This window comes from Hippoglossus hippoglossus, chromosome 18 (genome assembly GCF_009819705.1).
Source record: "Hippoglossus hippoglossus isolate fHipHip1 chromosome 18, fHipHip1.pri, whole genome shotgun sequence".
In the NCBI taxonomy this organism is placed as follows: Eukaryota; Metazoa; Chordata; class Actinopteri; order Pleuronectiformes; family Pleuronectidae; genus Hippoglossus; species Hippoglossus hippoglossus.
Window position 1 is genome coordinate 10,730,739 of NC_047168.1, and position 22,813 is coordinate 10,753,551.

The 22,813-nt window shown below is 44.9% G+C and overlaps 1 protein-coding gene across 1 annotated transcript in view; it reads left to right on the forward strand.

Annotated features, from left to right (window-relative positions):
* The window catches only part of si:ch73-335l21.1 (insulin receptor substrate 1-B), a 43,574-nt gene extending 30,156 nt beyond the window's left edge, over nt 1-13,418 (forward strand). Inside the window, 1 exon segment of the mRNA XM_034569162.1 lies at nt 13,113-13,418. Within this exon segment, the coding sequence (XP_034425053.1) occupies nt 13,113-13,120 (8 nt within the window). The 3' untranslated portion in view covers nt 13,121-13,418.
* Nucleotides 13,419-22,813: the final 9,395 nt, after the last annotated feature.

A 22,813-nucleotide genomic window follows, 5' to 3' on the forward strand; every position in this document is an offset into this window, starting at 1 on the left:
CCACTCGCTTGCTGAACATTTTCCGGACTTCATCCTGCTGTATCCTCACTTGGGTGCACTCTGGAATTTCCGGAAAGTTTCAGTGCATGTCTGAATGGAGCTTAAGTGTGACATAAAAGTTATCTGTCGCTCGAGAACTTGTTAAGATGTCGATTCAAATGAAAAACAATCATACGATTAAAACAAACCAATGAAAAACATCCAGCTATCAGGTCTATCTGCTTTTCATAATCTCTTAATTATCATGTCGGTTGAAGGTTTAGACTTTATCAGAACATTTAGTTCCTTTTATCTCTAAAAACAAAAAATCGAGCATGAAGTGAGAATGCAAGTTGAGCAGTTTTTTATCTGCAGCTTCAGCCGGACGACTCTGACGCACGGAGCCCGGAGCGCTCTCTTGCAAAGCAGAAGTCGAGTTTGGACATTGGGTGTTTCAAATTAGCAGCAAAGAGCCGAGGATCATGGGACCTGTGGGGCCATCTCCCCCTCAGCTTCACACAGATTGCTCAACTCTTAACGGCCTCGAAGGGGGGGGGGGGCTATAGGCTGAACACACACACAGCCTGCGTGTCAGTTACCTAATTCTGACACGGCGACCTTCAGGGTCCGCTTCTCCTCGAGTGATAGAGTCAAAACCTTTTTCTTCTGTTTTCACCTCAGAGAAAGGAAAGAGGATAATTATTACAATCTGCACAACGAGGACAGAGAGTTTTAGATTTACCCCCGACAGTTCCCACTTACACCCTCCAGCCGTGTTCATGCAAATAGGAGCAGAACCCTACTCGCAGCGCCCACCCCCCACCCCCCCTCCACCCTAACGTTTTCCTGTCTTGAGATCATTGAAATCTTCTATAATGTGATTGAGAGGAAAGAACAAACAGTCCCCCGGCCCGCCTCGCTTTATGTAACTCCGATCGAACGAGGGAACAGGGATGTTTGCTCACCGCTGCCATTACTGGCCTGAAAACGGTCGTTAACCTTTAGAGAGTTCTGCCTCGCCCTCGCCCCCCCCCCCGGTGTCAGCGCGGTGACCAGGGACGTGCAGGTAGAACTAACAGCTTCCTCCCGTGCTCTCCAGGGTCTCATTTATTCAATTGTACAAGTTGCTAATTGGTCTGTGTGTGTTTTTGTATGTGACTGGAAGTAGTGTTCGTGATTTTCCGCATTAGAAGACAAGTCTGTACTTTTAGCTGAGCCAAACCATGTAATCAATAATCAGTTAAGTCAATAATGAGTTTCAAATATAAAGAATATTGAATTTGTATCATTATTAAAGTTCTGGAAAAAGTCCAGAGCAACTGACATTTACATCATCACATAAAGCTCCTCTGGAGTTCAAGTTCAAGTTCTGCATCATCCTGCTGACAAACAAATCAACAGGGGTGAAAACATAATTAACGATGGGTCTCAGGGATCAAACCACACTTACCGGTCGGCTGAGGTGGACGTGCACGCACCGCCGGGTCTCGCTGCAAACGTCCGGCGGCAGCGAGGGGCAGAGAAAACTGCTGTGGTGGCAGAAGTGATTAACACAGAAATCTGATCAGCTGAGGACCAAACACGCTCCAGCAGCGCAGGTGAAGCTCCCTGCGCAGGACGAGCTGTAGTAGAGACAGACGGGTACAATTCAGGTTAACAGTATTTCTAACGCATATTTATTCTTTTATATTTAATAATCATGAATGCTAAATTTTCATTTCATATTCAGGTTGTGGGAAAGGTACAGTGTCTTTTCACTTGCCAGATGTTAATGATGGGAAAAACACACAACTGGCACAACCTCCGCCTTCCACTTCCCAGACTTGAAATGTTTGTAGGTGTGATCTCCTGCACATATGCTCAGACTCCTCCACCACTCGCGTGTTTTCAGGTGTGTTGCTTTGTGTTGTGCGTTTTTAAACTCTTATCGAAGTATATGCGCTGCTGCAGGCCGACTGCCTACGAGCTGTTCATCGTGCACGTCTTTAAATCTTTGCATCGTTTTTCTGCTTCAAAGAAACTCAATGTTCTGCCTCCGTTTCCCTAACACAGACCTTCTCTGGAATCTTCAATTACACCCAACAACACTCCTGCTCTGCTAATAGCACAATGTTCTTCTGGGCTGCAGGCGCCCTCAGCCGCTAACCAGAGCATTAAAAGCCTCGCAATCGGCAGCAGCGAGGAAATGACATGTGCTCGGCTCCCCTGTTTCCTCATTAGTCAGACCTGGTCAAGAACAAACAAGCAGAAATTGCATGTGGAAGAGATGGAAGGTCAGGAGGTTGAGAGGAAAGTGGATGAGCGAGGGTTGATTGAGAGGCGGCGCACGCTCTCCGTAGGCGCGTGCACGCTCCCTGTTTGCTGCTTCGGTCCGTGCTGAATTTCATTTGCCATTAATGAAATTGTTTGTATTCATGAGCAGTTGTCGTCCAGAGGAGCTAAAAGGAACGTGACATGCTTTCTTCATTAAAACCTTTTTTGTTTGCACGTGCACGAATGGTCCACAGCGTCTGCAGGTGTGTGTGAGCGTAGCGGAGGGCAGCAAGTACGTCGACGCAGCACGGTAACGGCTTGTTTTCCTTTCCTGTGCACGCTGACGATGGGGGAGGGGAGGACTTTTTTTTGGAGTCCAGCAGAATCTGAATATGAATCATCACCTCCTGACCAAAACAACACACACACACACACACACACACACACACACACACACACACACACACACACAGGGCTATGATCGGGCGTGCGTCATCCCGCTGCTCACTTACATGACGTGGGGACTTTGTGTCTGCAGGGATATCACTAATGCACGTGCGAGCAGGAAAGAGTGGTCACAGCAAAAAAACACCAAATTGCTCTTCTCTGGCTGACGTTGTTCACCTGCTGTCTGTGGTGTGTGTGCCTGAACTTCTATCTTTGTTAGGACCCCGCTCCTCACAACTTCAATGTGCTGTTTAAGGGTTGAGACTTGGTTTTAGGGTCAATGCATCATCTATACCAGGGGGCGGGGGCGGGGTACGTCCCTGGACAGGTCGCCAGCGAATCCCAGGGCCAAAATGCAAACTGTAAACTTACAGAGGCACACAACTGTATTGCTCTGATCGAACCACTGTTCCACCGTGTCACCCTGGCGGTAGGATTCAGGTTAGAATTAGTTTAAGGTCAGGATTGGGTCAAGGGGTTGAACGCAAATGAGCCTCAAGGTGCTCGTAAACACATCATGTCGAGTGTCCTCACAAAGATAGAAGTCCATGTGGTAATATGCTTGTGCAACCTGCAACTACTGTCACCTCACAGCCCACCTCAACTCTATACACACACACACACACACACACACACATTTCCCAACAGCTTGCGGTTCATTGACTCACACTTTACACACGTGATCGGCGTGTCCTGTAACCAATCCGTCTGACACTTGCATGTCACCATTTATATCTCTTTAACGGCTGCTCTCTCTTTACAAGTTGTCTCAGTTCAGACTCAAATAAATCTCAGAATTTCTGTCCTCATGTGGTTAAAGCACCAGACCAGTGGTTTTACGTGTTTTTGTCTATTTAACACGAGTCAGATTTACTTCACAGCTTTATGCGAACCATGCGTCTGTGTGTTCAGCTTTTGGATTTTCTTTGATTTCCATTTGCTTCCGTACAAGAGGAAAATCTCGGAGCAGACGTTTGACTGGTGTTTGTCCAAGTCACATGATCTTTGAACTCCAGATCGATCAGAAACAGTCTGCACTGCATTACGAAAAAAATGCAGACTAGACGTCTGCTGATTAAAATATAGCTACTTCAAACAATAGGAAAGGGAATCATTTCCAATAATGACATATCGCTAAATATAGATGTTTTTAAAAGTTGGCATTGACTCTTAAGAAGTCGTTATCAAACCCTTATGACAAAGAAATGTAATTGTGGCCTGATATTTTACAGTTGAACCATAAAATATACTTCAAATGAATTTGAATAAAAATAAAACAAGAATGCAATAAAATATATGAAACTTGAATTAAGAAAAATAACTTAAATACACATCTTTGATACGCTGATACCGATGTGCCTGCAAAAGGCTCATATCGGCCGATTTTTTAAATAATAATTTAAAATAAATATGGCAGAAAAGGACTGTGAATCCTACAGGAAAAATGCTATCAATGTAGATGTGAAATTTCCACCTACATAGTTGTTGTTTGTCAACACAATAGCATCTACACTTGCGTTGAATATGGTCTCATCTCCACAAGCGGTTTGGCCAATCAGATCACAATCAGGCCTCAGTGCGTCTCTGGTGATTCCACTTTCATGTGGTTGAGCACTTTCCAGTCCCAGAGACTCGGGTGTAAATGGGGGCAACCGTGTCACATCGAGTCAGTGTTGATACAAAGATAACGCTTTGTGTAGCTTTAAAAGTGGAAGTCGAAACCACATAGTTATTATTTCATTTCACATCCAATCTGCTGGAGCAGAGCTCAAACCGCTGGTTCAGAAACTCCTCCATTAACAAGTGCAGAGGGAACTTCAGCTTCAAGTAAACGTGCTAAGGGCTGCGGAGGGAGGAGGGGAGGGATGGAGCAGAGCGAGGACGCTGAGGGCGAGGAAGAAGAAAAGAAGAAGAGATTCTTTTACTGATTTCTTTTCCTCCTGTGGAGACGAGGAAAGGGCGAGAGAAGCGTTGCTACAGGAGACTCCAGAAGGTGCATAAATAAATATTTGCGGTGCCCGTTGGCCAAGTCTGGCCGTCTACCCACAGTCAGACACACACGCAAACACACATACACATTTACAATCATTCTCCTTGTTATTTCCTCTAAACACAGAGCTCTATATAATATAACTTAATACGAGTGGGAAGGCTTTGTGTGTGCGTGTGTCTTTGTGGGTGTGTGTGTTTGTTTGCGGTGTGGTGTCTCCACTAATAGTTACACAATTCCTTATCAACATGGAGCAACATCTGGCACGTGGACACACACACACACACACACTGCAGGACACAGATAGGCATCAGTTTCCAAACACAATTCTGTTTCTGCACCGTCAGCCCCCGTCATCACTTTAATGATTCAGCAGTGAAACGGCTCTGGTTTAGTAGTTCACTGAGGAACACAGTTAATACTGATGCCAGCAGGAAAATAAAGGTTTGAGTTAGTCTGGTGGAATATTTGTTTTTTTAGTCAGTGTCACGCACGGTGTCGTCAGAGGGAGAAGATCCACAGTTGAGCAGAAGTGAGCGTGAAGCAGATCTGAGTCCGACTGAAGTGGAAGCTTTGTGGTAACTTTTCCAAAGACCAAAGGGATCTTTGAGTTTACTGTTTATTTAATTTACTCTGATCTGACACGGGGGTCGAGTGAGGTGACACGGACACGTCTCAAGAGCAGCTCCGTCACTTGGCTTTCTTTCTTAAAAGGTGGTGCAACTGCGTCTTGTGTTTCCTTCCAGTCCGAGCGAGCTGGGCAAAAGCTTTACTCAGAAGTGAGGACCCCCCACCTGCTCATGCTATCACTCCATATGTCACCCGAGACGCCCCCCCCCCCCCCCCCCCCCCCAAAAAAAAGTGTAAGCCTGTGTTTGTGTGTGGACAGATAGCGGCGGAACTGGTGGAGCGGCACGACACCGAGGCCGAGAGACATTTTTGATCTGAGACTGGAAACGGTGAAAGTGTGCAGGAGTGAGAGAGAGAGACTGAACGAGATAACATTCTTTCAAACCCGTTAGTCCCCCTCTGGCTTCAACTGTGTGTGTCCCGTCCAGGGACAGGACGTCCCATGTCAGATTTCAGCACAGAAGCCAGTTTCTGTTACACAAGGACAACCACATTTTAAAATGCTATATTTAAAACCGCTAAAGGCAAACCAACAGGTTTAAGCTTATAAGAAAATACAAATACATCTTCTTTTCTCTTGAAGCACATATTTGAATGTGGGACATGCAGTTAAATCATTTACCCACAAAGCATTTGTTTTTGCAGCATGTTTTATTGGCACTTTAAAGCCAATCGTCCTCTCTTATCAGATAAAGACAGTTCCAGGCACCGACTCAGTAAATCTGTTGTTCCAATAAACCTAATTGCAGTTTTTTTTTACCTGACACAGTTTCTATTTTTATAAACCGTCTCCGGACAGACGTACAAGGATATGAGAAGTAGGGCTGCAGCTAACCCATTCAAGACTATAAAATGGCCGACCAACAAAGATATTGGATTTCATAAACGCTTCAAAATAGAGAACAGCAGCAAATTTCTCAGATTTGAAGATGCACAAACCAGAGAATGTTCCGGTTCTACCTCATAAATCATTTCCAAATTACTGATGATCCCCTTATCGTTGATCGTCTCAGCCATAAACTATTTATAAGGATGGTCAACGTGTCTCAACTTCCTCCCACAGTCCAGAAATGAAGATATAGTATCTATGCCGGGGACTTCATTCCGTGCGACAGCGAGGGCCCGGCCAATACATGTAGTCAACAAATCATGAGTCAGTCTCAGCTGTCAATCAAAATAAGTCATTCAAATCCTACTGGAATAACAAGCACTTGAACAAACATCTTCTTAGAACTATCTAAAATACCAGAAACCATCTTTACGGGAAATTTGATCCACTAACATGGAGGAGGCGGGGTTTCTGATCTGTCACGCAGCCCCCTTTGACTTAGTTTTTTGGGCGATGTCATGTTGTCCATCTTTATATAAGAGTGTGGACACTCAATCCAAGAGGGATTCCTGTGGGTCGGGTTCAGAGAAAAAAATTTGGAAATGATATCTGTGCTCCGGTCGAGTTTGGCCAAGTTGGCTGGGATGTCCAAATTTTTTCTACACTGCGCACGTCAGTTATCTGTGAAAACATCGGGCTCGGGTCGGGTTCAGACGCTAAAAAACGACATGCCTCTCGGGTCTGGGTCCGAGTTCGGACAGAAAATCACAACCTGAGCTGCACTTCACTTAGTTTATGTCGTACCTGAGGACAGCACAGATTGCTCTCACACTCTCTGGGGCCTATTCAGCGTGCGGTTACCTCTGAAGCAGCGTGACCGGCTTCTTAAAATACTTTCCTAAATTAAATGGAGCCTTTTTGAATTTACAGCTCGCTGCCAGTCAAATATTTCAAAGGCCGACGTGGCTGCCAGGATGAGGAACGCAAACTCTTAACTTCAGATGTTGCGCAAGGACGATCTAAGTAAGCAGCACGTGGGGCAACTCTCCCGCCCCCTGTTTCCCCCCCGCTCAGCACTGCTGCGCTGCCTCTTCCTGTCCCCACACATTCCTGCTCGTCTGTGTGCCGTAACACCCACACCCACTTACTCTCTCCCGCTGTCGCTTGTGCATAATGAAAACTCGCCTCAGGCCTAATGTTTTTTAGTTTTTTTTGCTACTTGAATCATTGTATCATCACGTCGAGAAAATGTGACAACTTACAGACTGAAATTACAACATTTAATTTCAGATATATCGTTTAATATGTGGAGTGAAGATCGCTTTGGGTCCCTCAGATTTGATGGCGCCTCGTCGTAGTTGTTTACATACTTATTACACACTCCAACATGCACACACACCTGGAGAGATACCTTGAAACGTGGCTGTTGTAGCCGTTGTGGGTGTGATTGTCATTGGCAGGATGACTGTGTGTGTGTGTGTGTGTGTGTGTGTGTGTGTGTGTCTGTGTGTGTGTGAGAGAGAGTGAGTGAAAGTGCAATAAGCACACACAGCACTCGTCTTTCAACACACACACACCCTGCTCTATGGAAATTTACGGCTGAACATAAAGGGAAAATGTGCTGCGTTGACTGTTCTCGTAATGTGGGGGGTGTTTTTAAAACAATAAAAAGCTTCCAGTGAGATAATTGATTGCTCGCATTTATGGGCTGTGTGGTTAGCACCTTCATTTTCCATAAAGACGACATTATCATAAACTGCACCTACCAGGAATCACTTGTCAGTCAAGTGTGGTGGATGGTACTGCGGCCCATTCGAACGTGTGAAGAGGGATGCGCACGCACTCGCACACTCACACACACACGTACACGTATCAGCTCTTCTTGTATTTATTCCAAACAAAGTGCTGCTGGTGGTTCTACAGACTTAAAAAGAGTTTCCCGTGTCCCAGAGGACTTTTCCCAGAAAAGACGCGTCCGCTCCGGGCCTGTGCAGGGCAGCATGTTACGTTGGCCCTCAGGGTCAAAACACAACTTATTCTGAAGTGTGTTTTAAACCCTCAGGGCCAACGTCGGCAAAATGTAAAACTTTGTTTGAGTGCGGTGACGGGTGGGTCGGACGAAGATTCTCCGAATTAGTCTCTTATTACACTCCTTATGAACTTTTACTAAACTTCTTTAACCTCGTGCTACGTACACAAACGTCCTCAGAAAATGTCAATGATGACGATAAATGTCACATTATTTCTTTTCAGTTTAAAGACAGATTTTTGCTCCTGAGTGAAGGTTGTAGTTTGTGGTTTTATCGTCAGTTTTCACATTGAACAGGAGAAATGATTTATAAGTGCTCTAATAAAATAAATGATTTCTGTACAAAACAGAAAGCTTTCATTAAAAAGTACATCTTCAAAAGTACTTCATTTTCGGGAAAAATAAAAGGTGTAAATTAAGTTTCCCTTTTTCTTCCTTTGATTAATTTTCAGTTCTAGGTCCAGGTCTAGACGCCCCCCCCCCCCCCCCCCCCCTCCTAGTGACCTGCTCTAGACCTCAGAGGACACAGCACAATGCGAGAAAGCCATGTGTGAACTGAACTCCTTGAACTCCTCTCGAACCTGATGCAGAATGGCTTCACATTATTACAGTGAAACCGGTCTGAACCACTGGCCCCAGATCTGTAATCACTGAGTTCTATATTTGGACGTCGTTCATAAGTAACGTTTTCTTTGTATTTCCCCCACATTTTATTTTCCTGCAGCTGTTTCCGTACCTGTTATATCACCGCTGTTTACACAGAACCCAGTGAAACACTGTGGACGCATTTGAGGAAAGACTGTTATGTGGATAATTGTGCCCCATTATCCCAATTTAAAGCCATTATCGCATCCTGACCCTTTAAAATGGGGTCTTTTGGAGCCGCTACAAACACTTTAACCTTTTAGACGTGTTTGCACAATACGTCGTATGCAGAACCAGCTTGTTTCAGTCAGGCCCTTTCTCCATTTGGACCAGAACCGCGCTCGACTCGATGCTGCTGACCCAGTGGAGGGAACAGAGCATAAGTGAAAGCATGTGCTTAAGAATTAAAGTTAATATAACACTGAAATAATTCTGTGCAGGAGTGGATTGTGCTGCAGGGGACGGTTCAGAAGTTTTGCTTCACTGGGAAACTGGGTCAAGATATGAATTCATTGTAACGGTCGTGAAACCGAGCTGCTGCCCCCCCCCCCCCCCCCCCCATGAAGAAGCCGAAGTCTTTAACATCACCTTTGAAACCCACAGGAGGCAAACGTGTAATGCACAAATTGCCATGTGCATACGGGCCGGACTCATAACTAACAAATAAGAACTGTGAGATTTGATTCATGCACCGCGGTCAGCCTGAGAACATTATATCTTCATAAGCGACAGACTTTCTGGCGTCATTGGGAGAAATCAAACGAGGCGACACAGGAGCTACCCCGCTGCTCCGAACTGCCAGTGTTCATTCCTCGTATTTGCAGCTGTCCTGACGCAGGATCCCGGCTCATGTTGCGCCGCTGCACCTCTCGCCCGCTCGTCCTCCTCGCAGGATTGATGATTTAATGGAGTCAAGTATAATAACAGTGCTGGAGGATTGCGAAAAAGCTCAAGCTGCTGGAACGAAAGAATCGCTGCCATTGTGGAAAAACACTTTTGAGTGGGAATGCAGGGGGATTTTTCACATCCTTGTATTAATACAATTCCCTAATGTTTTCCAGGAGAAAGTTCTTTGCTTTCCTCAGTGTGCAGGTCAAAGGTCGGGGGGGTAGCTACTCTTGGAGTTGGAAGGGAGTTGTTTCTGCCCGGCTGGGTGCGAGTCCTGCACGTGATGATAAATCTTTCAAAACCGCAGGATTACGTTCTCTCTGCCCCGGGGCCAATGAGACGTCTGTAAAAAAGATGAGATGGTGTGATGAACTCATTGGGGATTTCCACTGAAGTTCACAGAACCTACTACAGCCTCATGCTTTTTGTCCACATGCTGGCATCCTATGATTTTCCGCTCCGCAGCATTCGTTCTGCCTTTTTCCTCAGCTGCGGTTTTCATTTATTGTAACAAGACGATGAACTCAAACAGCACGAACGTGAATCTGATCCCGAGCACGTTCCTTTTAAAATAAAACATGATTTAATCCGAACCGACCGAATGACCAGTGACCTCAGTGACTCACATCGTGTTGCATAGACCAGCTCTGTGTCTTGCGGGAGCTGGGGCGGCATGAAAATGATAGACTGACACACTGGATTTACAACCAGAGAACAGGGTGGCTTTAAATTTTAGGCAGCCCTCGATTGAGACATCACATAGACCCAGACTCTCCTAATTACACACACACACACACACACACATACACACATACACACATACCCAGGCGGCTAGAGAACAGTTATTGGCTAGACACGGAGTGCGGAGGCAGATAGCCTTGTCTAACCTCTTGATTTAAACAGTCTGGGAGAGGATGGAGGAACAGAAACACACATACGCTCGCACGCAATCGTTACCACGGTCATTATTAAATCGATTTGCCCACAGATGGAGAAACGATGCAGGGGAAATGAATGCGATCAATAGACAAACCGCCGAGGGTGGGTACAGAGCGATGGATGTGGCGGCTTGGGGAAAATAAGAAGGCAATAACTGATGCTTGCGGCCAGAAGAGGGAACATGTCTTGCGTAGCTGCGTCTCTGAGAGTGCACGTGCATTAGGATGAGGCAGTTGTTGAGCATGTTTCAGCGTATCATTTTCCACGTCTGTGTTTAGGGACAGGTCGTCATTAAGCGAATGTCGACCGCGTAATTATAGCATCTTCCTCCCGCCCGCCGCATTCTGTGTCCCGGGTTTCATGAGAGTTTGCATGTGTGTGTTCATGGCAGTGCACCAGTGTGTGTCCTGCCTGTCTCCTCCGGTCCCCCTGGTTGGCTGCTTTGATTGTTTGTGTTGCTGTTTTCGAGCTGGCTGCCTGAACCAGGGAGCCGCTGCACTCCGCACTCCGTTCTGCTCCGTTCTGCTCAGCTTTAGGCCACCGTGGCTTTGGCCGGGCTGGCAAGCACCGTCTGCACCGGGGAGGGGGGCACTAAATATAGCTCACTGCACCAGGAAGAACACAAACGAGAGAGAGAGAGAGAGAGAGAGAGGGAGGGAGGGAGGGATGTAAATGTAGAGTAATCTTGTGCAATTAGAGAGTCGAGCACTGCTGGGAAATTTTGGTTAAGGCGACGCGGGGAACTCTCTCTGAGCCCGCTCTCTGTTACTGGCTTTGTAGATTTGTTATTCGGGCCGACGGCTGCCATCGAGTCTTTAGTGTGAGTCATCACATTTGACAGAAAGCAACCCAGTTTAAAGAGCACTGACTAATCTTTATAGTGGTCATGATCCTGCTTCCATTGCAAAGTCTACAACCCACTGTTTAGCATTTTCCATTGACTCGTTAATAAAAAAAAACGTTGTGACATACATGACCTCTGGAGGTGTGATAAAGCTTTAGTGCTGCACGGAGCAATCTTATTAAACAAGACATTATTATGAACAGAAGACAGTTTGTTTAAAGAGTCGTCAACCACAACATGAAAACCGGTGACTGGTCTTCATGTTGTGACAGATTGGCGTATATACAACATTGTTTCACGTTGCGTCAAACAAACAACAACCGTCACTGTGAGCCATTTCCCAGAACTACCACTCAGCTCACTCTCATGAGCAGAAAGAGAGGGAGGGGAAAGTGTGTGACAGGGATGGTAAAAACTTTGTGGGTCTTCTTTTTTTTTTTGATGGTCCAACGCTGTAGCAGGGTTTCTCACGCTGCTCCATGATGACCAGCCCGACGATGACAGATGGGTCCATCCGTTGTCAATGAGTTTGAGTATTTAAGAGAAGCTCAAATTTTTTAGGGAAAACGCGTTTTTAGAAGAATCATAAATGTCTTCTGTATGAACTTGAACGATTTAATGAGATGAGCTGTTTTTTGGTTGTTTATGTGGCTGTGGAAGAAAAGCTGATGCTTATGCTGGTGCTCATGGGGATCCTTAGAAAGAAAGAAAGAAAGACGGTGCTTATGCTAAGCATAGCTTGACCCAACGCAGGCTTTCATACTCAAATGCCCAGATCAGATTGGTTGTTTATGTTTTTGACGAGAGACGTGACAAACAATGGAGATAAACCCTCTTCGTTTACCGTTCTGCACAGATAAGTGGATGTTAAGGAACATGTCATAGAAATTGTCAAACAAGTTGGGAGACACTGTGGAGACATCCTGAGGCTCCTGATGTATCAGTACGCGGCAGATAATGTTTGATTTGAATCTGTGTTTTCATTTCTTAACGTATTTTTCCAACTGCACAGTGTCTGGTTCAGGGCTCAACATATAAACAGGCAGATGTCTGATGTGTGACGTCACGCGATTCTTTTGCTGTATCTGCTCTGAAGCAGATTTATCAAGTCTGCGCTCCTGATAATCATATCCACTGTGCAAACGAGGCCAGGGAACAGTCGTCCGGGTTTGTGTTGGTGAGACGTGACATTTTCGAGACGTCGCGTGCCTACGTGCTCGTATGTTCGATGTGATGTGAAGCGCTGACGACCTGACATCTTTTCTGGATCTCAGTTTTCCCTTCTGCTGGCACACACACACACACACAGACACACAAAGACACACACTTGACTCTGTGCCTGCAGCAATAGGTGTCCTCACTTTCTCCTTTCCTGCTGTTCTCTTCATCACTTTCATGTCTGCGTCTGTTTCACGCCTATTTAGCCCTATTGTATTTTCCTGTTGTTCACTGGAAGGTCACGGTGTTCCCGGGCCGATAAGCAGACACGTATCTCACAAAAGATATTATAATTACCCCGATAAGCAAGACGCGCTGTGTATACATGTCATAATATTTCTTCCTTCATATCACAGTTATTGTTTACTCTGCATCTAACCAAACCATTTCCCCTTTCCCTCTGTGTTTCTCTTCCCTCCAGAGTGCTGATGTTGGTGCGTCGTCCTTGGGGGGGAAACAATCTGGTACCACTCACTTCGAAAGCCCCGCCCGTTCCTTTCCGTGTAACCAATTGCATTAAAGGAGCAACTGGATCGGACACGCCCCCCGATGAAGCACTTTGATAGAGACTGATGGAAAAGGGTCTTTTTTATTGTTTTCTTTCTTCGCTTTCATCTGGTTGGTTACGGAAACCAGCGGAGACGTGTGCCAAATGACATTCTTGAAAAGATACTTTCTGCTCTCATTCGTTGAGTGAAAGCCAATCAGAGAAAGGTACAAAAATGGAGAATGGTATTTTTTATTTTGTTTAGATTTGTTTTTGTTTTTTTTCTAGATTTCCTCAAAGGGAAAAAAAAAAACATCCAATCATAAAGAGTACAAAGGTGGCTGATTATCATGTGTATGAGAAAGAAAATATATATAGAACTATTTACAGTAACTGCTAAAAAAAAGTGCCTCATTTTCAGACTGTAGCTGTTTTGCAAAGAACTTTCAACTTAGCCTTGACTAAGTTAAACTTTGGATTCTTTCTTTGTGCTTAATTTGATGTAGTTTCAAAAAATATGCAGAGGGAAGATATTGACAAAAGTGAATCGCACTTAATGCCGCGTTAATGTCATATAGGATCCATGGTATGTTGTCGATATAAACACTATCCATTAAATTTGGGTTACTGTGAATGAAGGGCTTTGGCTGATGTGAGGCATCTATTTTTATGGATTATTGGCACTTCTGTTTAATTTTGAGCCAAGTTATTAATAAATATTCAAGTTTCCCCTATTCATGACTAAAAGGATGCTCAGAGGTCTCTTACCTCACATTCAGCCTATATGTTAAAGACAGTAAAACAAAACGTATCCGCTCCAAATTTAAATGGGTTCTTAGTTGGGTCACGCCTCTCCTCTCACGTAATCACCACTTTTAAGCTGATGCGAATGACACCGTAGTAAACGATGAACCTGTTGTGACGTGAACGCGGCATTTGCGCTAACATAACTGATACAATGGTACTAGCAATCTACAGGACCTCCTGTCTACTGTGAGAAATATTAGCATAGCGACTGTTAGCTTACTGCTCATTGTAACTTGTGTCACTTTTATTCTGTCCGTCTCCCTTTTCTTTCACGTTTAAACTTTTCGAACCAGAGCCATACACCGAAAGTATTAAACACACACAGGCTTGAAAACAAAAAGGGCACTTCTGTCAGCATTGACACTATCTTGCTCGCTATCTGGAGGCTGCCAGCTCAGATTAAGACATTACCACCATGCCAGGACGTCAATTCACCAACCTGCTGACCAGCTCAGGGTGAGACCCCTGCTACAGAGCCAAGCAATCCCATTAGTGCTATTAGCTCCATACACGTGTGTCTCACTTAATCCCCTTTGTCTCAGGATGCAAAATAACATAAGGTACGTACAGTGAGGATAGAGACCCTATCTATAGCCATGCTAATGCTAGCTTTGTAGCGGTCAGCACACTGCTTTTAGCACCGGAAAGGGGCTCAGTTGTTATTTCTACAATGTCAGTTTATAGAAACTCCTAATTTGTTGTCCTCACTTATTTTATACATTAAGGTACCAAAACGTTTATGAAAGAAAGTTTTTACACTTTTTACACAAATTTTTAATCAGGTTGAATTGAAAGTACGTCGTTCCTAAGTCCTTTAAAGGTTCAGTGTGTAAGATTTAGGTGAAAGGGATCTATTGGCAGAAATGGAATATAAATCACTAGTGTGTGATCACGTAAATTTTGTGAATTGTTGTTTTCTTTACCCAAGAATTGACCCTTTATATTGGAATACTTTATATTTACCTCTCTACGGAGGCTGCCATGTTTTTTACAGTATCCCAGACTAGACAAACTAAACATCTTTTGAGTTTTTATGACAACTGAAGGCTGCCGCAGGGTCTCTTTCATGTTTGGAAGGGGATATTCAGCTGCAACATGCAACTTCACCACTAGAGATCGTTAATTCCTACACACTGAACCTTTAATTTAAGACTTTCGATGTCCTCCCGCCTCCTCTGTCTTTGCTTATAGGTCTTACTTTAATCTCCGCTATGCATCAGCACTTAAGTGCCTGTCTGTCCTGTTTGCCTGCCTGTCTCTCTGCCCCGCCTTAGCAGCTAGCACTAATAGGGCTGTCCTAGCAGAATATATCAAGTCTATTTTTGTGTCTATTTTTGTCTCTTTTGACTGTACAGTTCTCAAAAAAAAGCAAAAAAAAAATGTACTTGTTGGTGTTTGTTCGAGTGTGACAGTGAACTATCAGATGACTCGACCGACAGCCATGGCCCCGATCGGTGGAGTTTTGGACTGTTTTCATTTCGTCGGGAATCGTTGCGGGGCCACCAGTGCCAAATCGCAACAACAAAGGACAAAAAAAACAAAAGACTCAGCTGTCCTCCTCTCCGACAGCACCTCGAAAAGCAACCTTCAGCTTTCAAGTCTGGACGTATTGCTTTGTTTTGTTTTAACGACGTAACCTTTTTTGTGTGTCCCCCCCAATGTTTTTATTTTGCAGTGTGGGGGGGGAGAGAACTGTGACATATCTCCCCTCGCAGTCTGCTGATGTGACTCCCGGAGATAAAGGTCATCGAGGAGACTTGCGTATGCTTTAACCTTGGATATTCTTATGACTTTTACCAGAGCGTCAGAAGAAAAAAAAGAAATGCATGAAGAGAAAGACAAGGCCACCGTGAAAAAAAACCACAACAAAATGTCTTCATGTCTAAATACATCTATGTAGCTCTTAAGTTTGTACTCATGTGTTTATCTGCCTGCTTTGGGAAGTTCATGAACTTTCTCACTCTGGTTACATAACTGTCGGCGTCCCCGGAGCACAACAATGCAGCTTAATTACATGCAGATTGGGATCTGTGGTCGGACTTGCCCCATAACAGTGGTTAGTAATGCAGAAGTGGAAAAAACAATTGGACTCAAACACATGAAACGCTAGCATACACACAAACAAACAAACACGTGATAAGTTTAACTGTATTTTGGAAATGTTCTCATATTGAAACTGCAGTTTTCTGCCAAAACAGACACGCTTGAAGGTACTTTCAGTCGAGAAATCGCACAAGTAGATGCTGCATTCAGGTGCAGACGTTAGTTTCCTGCAGTTTGGAGCCTCCTTCCAGCTCTGAGCGTCTCATGAACTTCTCAATAAAACAATTTTTTTTTTACTGTTGTACCTGCACACAGGCTGGAAAGTGTTGGCCCCTGTGGCAAAGGGCTCGATGGTCACAGCTACATATCATGAATAAAGGGGTGGTGGGGGGGGGGTTAACAGTGCAAGTGGCTGCATGACTTCATTCATTGCATTGTGTAGAGATATTCATAAACGGTGCGGGAAAAATGCTGCTGTTCTAAAAAGATTTTGTATCCCATCCTCCTGTTCCCCTGAGGGATGGTACTGAATGGGAATATTGTGGGATTGTTTTTTTTTTGCCATTGATGTAGAACAGTTTTACTTCTGTTGCTTGAGAGAAAAGAAAAATCTGACTAAAAGAAAAAAAAAAAACCAGTCAAACAACAAACAAACTTGTGGTTTCTTTTTGTTCCTGTGACTGGCTGCTGAGTTGGAGATGTAACAGGGGGAAGTGAGACAGAAACACAACGGCTGCCGATCGACAGGGGGAAGGAGAGGACGAGCGGAGAAAAGGGGGCCGCAATTTAGTGTGAACATCTGCGTTTGATGCCACGTGCTCGCCGCCTTTGACTCGATCGCTCGTGGAGGCCTCGCGACCACGGCGCAGATGTCTCACTTAAATGTGGAGAAAGCAAACAGCCTGATTGTTCTCCGGGAAGCTTTTTTAGCCACGTTAGTCACGTCCACTACTCCCATTGATAAGATCATTTGCACCCGGGGTTGGCAGGCTGCCCCGCGGAGTTAATCACTAGTCTTACTGGTAATTTGACCAACTCCGTGTTTGCTGGGTGACACCGACCATCAGGCCTCTTCCTCCTCTTCCTCTGTCTTACTTGATACTGCTCTCTTGCTCGACACTCAGCTTAATTAAATAAGCTGATCAATCTGTGTCTCACTCCTCCTCTCATTGTTGACATGTACGGGATCTTGTATCGTCACTGCCACACAGATGGCCAAGTAATTCAAGCCCCAGCCGGGTGTGATTACACTCGGACTGGGACACTGCAGGAATTAATAGACATGAGAACACACACGGATCAGTCTCTTGCCGCGTATAAATAAGGTTACCGCGGACAACAAAAAGCCCGGTGGCACCTGTGTGAGAGCAGGAGAAGCCGTCACACCCTTGTCTCAAAGGTTACTGAAACTGACACTGCAGCCGCTCTCTTTTTTCCTCACGGCTCATGTTCCCGCTTTGGTCACTTGCATCTTACACAGGGAGTGAGTCCCAGGAGGGTTTCATCCCCACATCTGATTTTGTTTGCAGCATTCCCCTCTTTTCCCATGATGCACTTTGCACAAGCAAAAGAATTTCCCTCTATGACCTTTTTAATCAACGGATGACATGGCTCTTGTGATGCGCCCTTAGGCAATGGAAAGTGGTTGCTTTCCACCCTCAATAAAGCCATTTTCAGACAATATCTCCGCAGAAACTCCGCACAATTGGGTTCCGGACTTTCTCTGGAGTTTGCCGTTCACGCGGGAACAACGCAGCGGGGGATTCTCCGCTCAGACACGTTCACAACAACACAGAAATCTCTGGAGGTGCTTGCGATAAATCCTTCGGAGGATCTACAGCTGTTTTTCCACATGAGCTCATTCTGACATTTCTCATTCTTACTGTCAGGAGAAAATCCACAGAAAGTCCTGAACTTCCGGAGATCAACAAAGCGGCTTTTGATTGACACGAGAAGTCATGTGATCTCAAATCTGACCTAAATCCTTATTACTGTATGGACGAGGGAAATGTAGGCAGCTTTATCAGTACTGCTCTTTAAATAATGAGATAATGGACACGGCTGCCGTCAGGTTGTCGTGGAGACAGGTAGCGCCAGTGCTGGGTATGGTGCTATGGGAGCAACATCTCCGGTAAGGACGCGAGAAGGAGGAGGAGGAGGAGGGATAGTGGACGGGAGCCAAAACAAGAGGACACAGAGTTCAATCACAGAGGTGTGCAGGCAGGTAGACCTGTTGAGCCTGAGTGGGCGGCCTATCATCTCCCCATCGTGTGTGTGCATGTGTGTGAGAGAGAGAGATAGCCATCAGTGTAAAGGTGGAGACAACCCAAACACAGTTATTTTAGATGCACATGTGGGCAGATGGCGGCAGGAATTGGACTCTCTAACCGTACTTGTTTACACACGGCAGGGCGGACACAGTGTCGAGTGAACTGATGGAACTCAACAGCCACAAGAGCCATTTAGTGGTTTTTCTTGAGCTTTTTATCGCATCACATTCAATTTGAACAAAGGCAAATGAAAAACTGTGCTGACGACAATGTGATTGAAAGCTCCAGAGCGGCTGCTCAAAAGCAGTTCTCCGTCTCGGGGTCAGGACCTTAAAATGTTTCAAGGGATAAAATAAAGAAAGAAAATAGTTCTCTTACAAGAATGAATGTTAATTTTAGCGAATGTTTCCCACATTTTTGCTTTTATTTCCCCCCCTTTTCATCCTTCAAAAGAAACAACCCGAGAAGCAAAACCCAATTTCTGAACTGCAGCGTCTCCTGATGCCTCCTGTCTCATGATGAATTTAGTTGCAGAAGACATCCAGAGCAGAACAGTCACACTCATTATAAAATGCCTTCTACTTGAGACACGCTCTCTTTCATGAGAGGGCTTTAATTTCCTAATCAAACTGTATGGAAATTATTGGAGCAGTGAGTGAGGGGCTGAGCTTTTCATCTTTTTGATGCAGCTATTTATGTAATTGTTAAGCACGTCCCAAAAGCAGGAAAGTATTACGAAATCAGGGCAAGAAAAAAAAACGAACAGACCCTCCTCTGCTCTACAAAAAAATCTGGCTTCGCTACCTTCAGCCAAAAGAGAACTTAAAAATACCACCTCCACTCTTTCTGTTGTGTAACCGTCATATTTGTGCGGTTTGTCAGACTGCTTGTTATAGTGACAATTATAAAAGTGATGCTTATAGATCTCTAGGCATTAAAGGCTCTTTGAATCTAGAAGCAGGAATTCATATTAACCGTTATGGTGAATTGAGAAAACATCCAGAAATCCCATCTCAGACATGATTATTCCTCCTAATATCATCATTATTCTTATTATAAGATCTGGATCCTGCAGCTCTGGAGCCAGAAATACCTGCAGAAGATGGTCTGCACAGAGAAACAGTGACAACAGGCATACTGGACAGGATGTTGACAGTTCAGTATTCCTCAAGGACAAAGTTGCATATGCATCAAATGTATGATTCCATAAATAATATATAAAAAAGCTGGAATCGTCACATATCTGCTGAGCCTGACAAAAATACATCTCCAAGCTGTGTGGTAGAAAGTAGTGGTATGATTCTGTGGTCAGATGTACGTCCTGATAGGGCAGAGGCTGCTATTTCTATGGTGTTAACATCCCTGCCGATCGTGTACAGTCCTCCCTGTTGCACGTTGGCAACAATACAGGAAGTCTTCCCTTCTTTATGACTTCCTCCATTGCTCAGACCACAGGAAGCTCGCTGGATGTGTGACATGGAAATAGATTTTTGCTCCCACAGCAGATGTGGGAATGGTTACATGTCAGCACTGCTCCGTGCTCCCACATGCTCCCACCATGATTCCTTCACATCATTCATAGATAGATAGATAGATAGATAGACTTATATAGTAGATGTTGGTTTAGTGTTGATAGATGTATGAATGGATGGAGAGAGAGAGAAGGATGGATGACAGACAGAAAGACAGCTAGAGAGAGAGAGAGAGAGTGAGAGGGAGCGGGATGGATGGATAGATCATTCACACTTATATTGTAGACCTTGGTTTAGTATGGATGGATAGATGGATTGATAGAGAGAGAGAGAGAGAGAGAGAGAGAGAGAGAGGGATGGAAGGATGACAGACAGACAGACAGAGAGACACAGATACCACATGTAAACCATAATACATGAACTGTGTATGTGTTTAACTCATTTTCCATACACAAGCAGCCACAGTGCAGCACATGCTGCAGGTGTTTTAGTTTAGGAGGACCTTCTGTATGTGGACCAGGCCAACGAGGCTGTGGATTAAAGTCAGTGTGCTGCAAGCTGCTTCTGTTAATCCTCCCAACTTTCTCCTCCCTCCCTCCGTCCTTCCGTACGAGGCTTTCAGGACAAAGTTAATCACTGTGTAGACTCAATAAAGTTAGTTTACACACACAGTCATGGTCAAAGCGAGGGGGCTCCGCTGCTTGCAGGTTCCGTCCGCCCCGTGGAATGTGAGGTAATCTGATACACAAATGCCACAGGCGACGCCACCATTTTTCTAATGTATTTCCAGCTCTCCTTTCCTCGACGCCCCCTCCCTCACATAGTGTACTTAGCCAAACAAAAAGCTTTTCTCTGTCTTCTCCCCCCCCCCCCCTTCCCTCACCCCCTTGTCTCCCCCCCCCCTCTCCCTAGCCTCATGAGAGAGTGTTTGCCGTGATTATGGATTTAGCTTTATTACAGGCTGCATACGAAATTAGCTCTGCTGGCTGGTCTGAGAAAAAGGGGAGGTTAGAACTGTAAAAAAAAGTGCCACATGGGGTGAGGAAGAGAGGGAGGGAGGGGAAATGAGAGGGGGAGAAAAGAGGAGGAGGGCTTTTTTGGGGGGGGGGGGGGGTGGAGGGTGAGAGGCGACTGTGAGGCCTCTGTGCATTATTTTCCTTGAAAGCTCCCTGAACGCCACAGACACATGGTACAGAATTCCCCTCACAGTGGGAGAGGAGGGGGGGGTGAGGTGGGGGCAGCTTTTGAGAGAGAATGGCACACTGTCTGTGATCAACGCACACACCCAAAAACACATACACACACACACACACAGACACACACACACACTTGGGGGGAGGAGGGGGGGACTTTTATAAGCAAGTATACACACATCAGGAAAAGAAGGCCGCAGGTGTGTGTGTGTGTGAACCAGACACACACACACACACAAAAGGCTGCACAGAGAGAAAGAGGAGAACTTTGAAGGTGCCGGCGAGGGCCACGGCCCCGACATGTCAGCTACAACATCATATCACCTTAATGCCTCCTCAGACCTCTGGGAAAGTGGACGCTCCCGCTTTCCACGGGTATTTGCAGGGTGGAGGTGGTGGTGGTGGGGGGCATTAATACAATGTGTTTTAACTTTGACTGGCAGATCTAACCCCCCCAGCCTCCCTCTCCTACCCTTCCACCCTCCTTCTCCTCCTCCTCCTCCTCCTCCTCACTTTGGGGCCCCATGCTCTTCCAGACCTGAAGATTGAGGACAAGCTCGGCGCTTGGTATTTAGGTGGAGCTGGCTGACTGGGAAAAGGTGAAGGGTCAGGTCGGTGTGAATGGACATGTTAGGGCACTGGGATCCTGGCTTACAGCGTGGACCCGATGCCCCCCTGCAACAGAACATGTGGTTGGCTCAGACGTCAGCTTTGCTCTTAATTATACGTATTTAAGGTTTTAAAACAGCCGAATCCAAAACAATAATTCTGTAGTTTTCCTGTCCTCTCTCTGCATTTTGCTTGAGAGTTAATGCAGGAGCAGCAGCACATGAGGACTTTAACATCCTCCTTAGGTCATACATGGAATAATACAATGGGTGAGTGACGCCATCTAGTGGAAGATTTGGGGCCTGATTTTGCTGTAAATGCCAAATCAGGTCAATGAAAGTGTGTTAATCCACATTTTTCATTCACCTCAGTTAGTGTTCACCTCAAAGATAATGATAAACTGTATTTATGTGGCATCTTTCAAAACACTGTTAAGTTAAAACATTTGAAGGCAAACAATAGAAAACAGTTAAAAAGCTAAACAATAAGAAGCAATTTGAAAATCACACAGCAATAGGACACAGATACGGGAATAAGAAACGAGAAAGGAGTAAAAACAAGATAAAATAAAACGAAAATGATTAAAATAGAAAGATCAGAACTGGGAGAAAGCACACCTATAGAAAAAAACACAAAGTATTTGTTTTAATGATTTAAGAGTGAAGAGTAAAGAATAGGTTTTATCACCGGGCTTCTAAACTATTCAACAATCCTCCGCATATCTGCACGTTTGTTTGTACTGTTTGTTTACTCACGTCTGGAAAATGTGCCATAGGTTATACACACACATTCTTATACAGTAAACCCTTATCACTTGCATCCTCTAGTATTATAGAATTGAATTAGATTTTTCATATTGAGTTCTTTTACTTTATTGAAATCTTCTTTCTTTTCTTACTTTACATTCTCTATGACATTGCTGAGTTGACCCGTCCTCCACCGTCGACCCTGTGTTAACTTACACATGACGAATAAAACTTGAAACTTGAAACTAAATGTCTTAGTCATTCAGTCATCAGTCATTTCAGCAGAGTTAGAAAAAGCTCCTCTCACAAAGTGAAAGATCACGGTTTCCCCCCCCCCCCCCCCCCTCATCTCTCAGCATGTTAAACGACTTGTCGAGACCAGCATGCAGCTGAAAACCCAGATGGAAAATCTGTGTCAGCACAGTGAAGTGGCCACTGCCTGGGAATGAGGTCACAAGGAATGGGAATACAATCAATTTATAAAAAGCCCAGAGT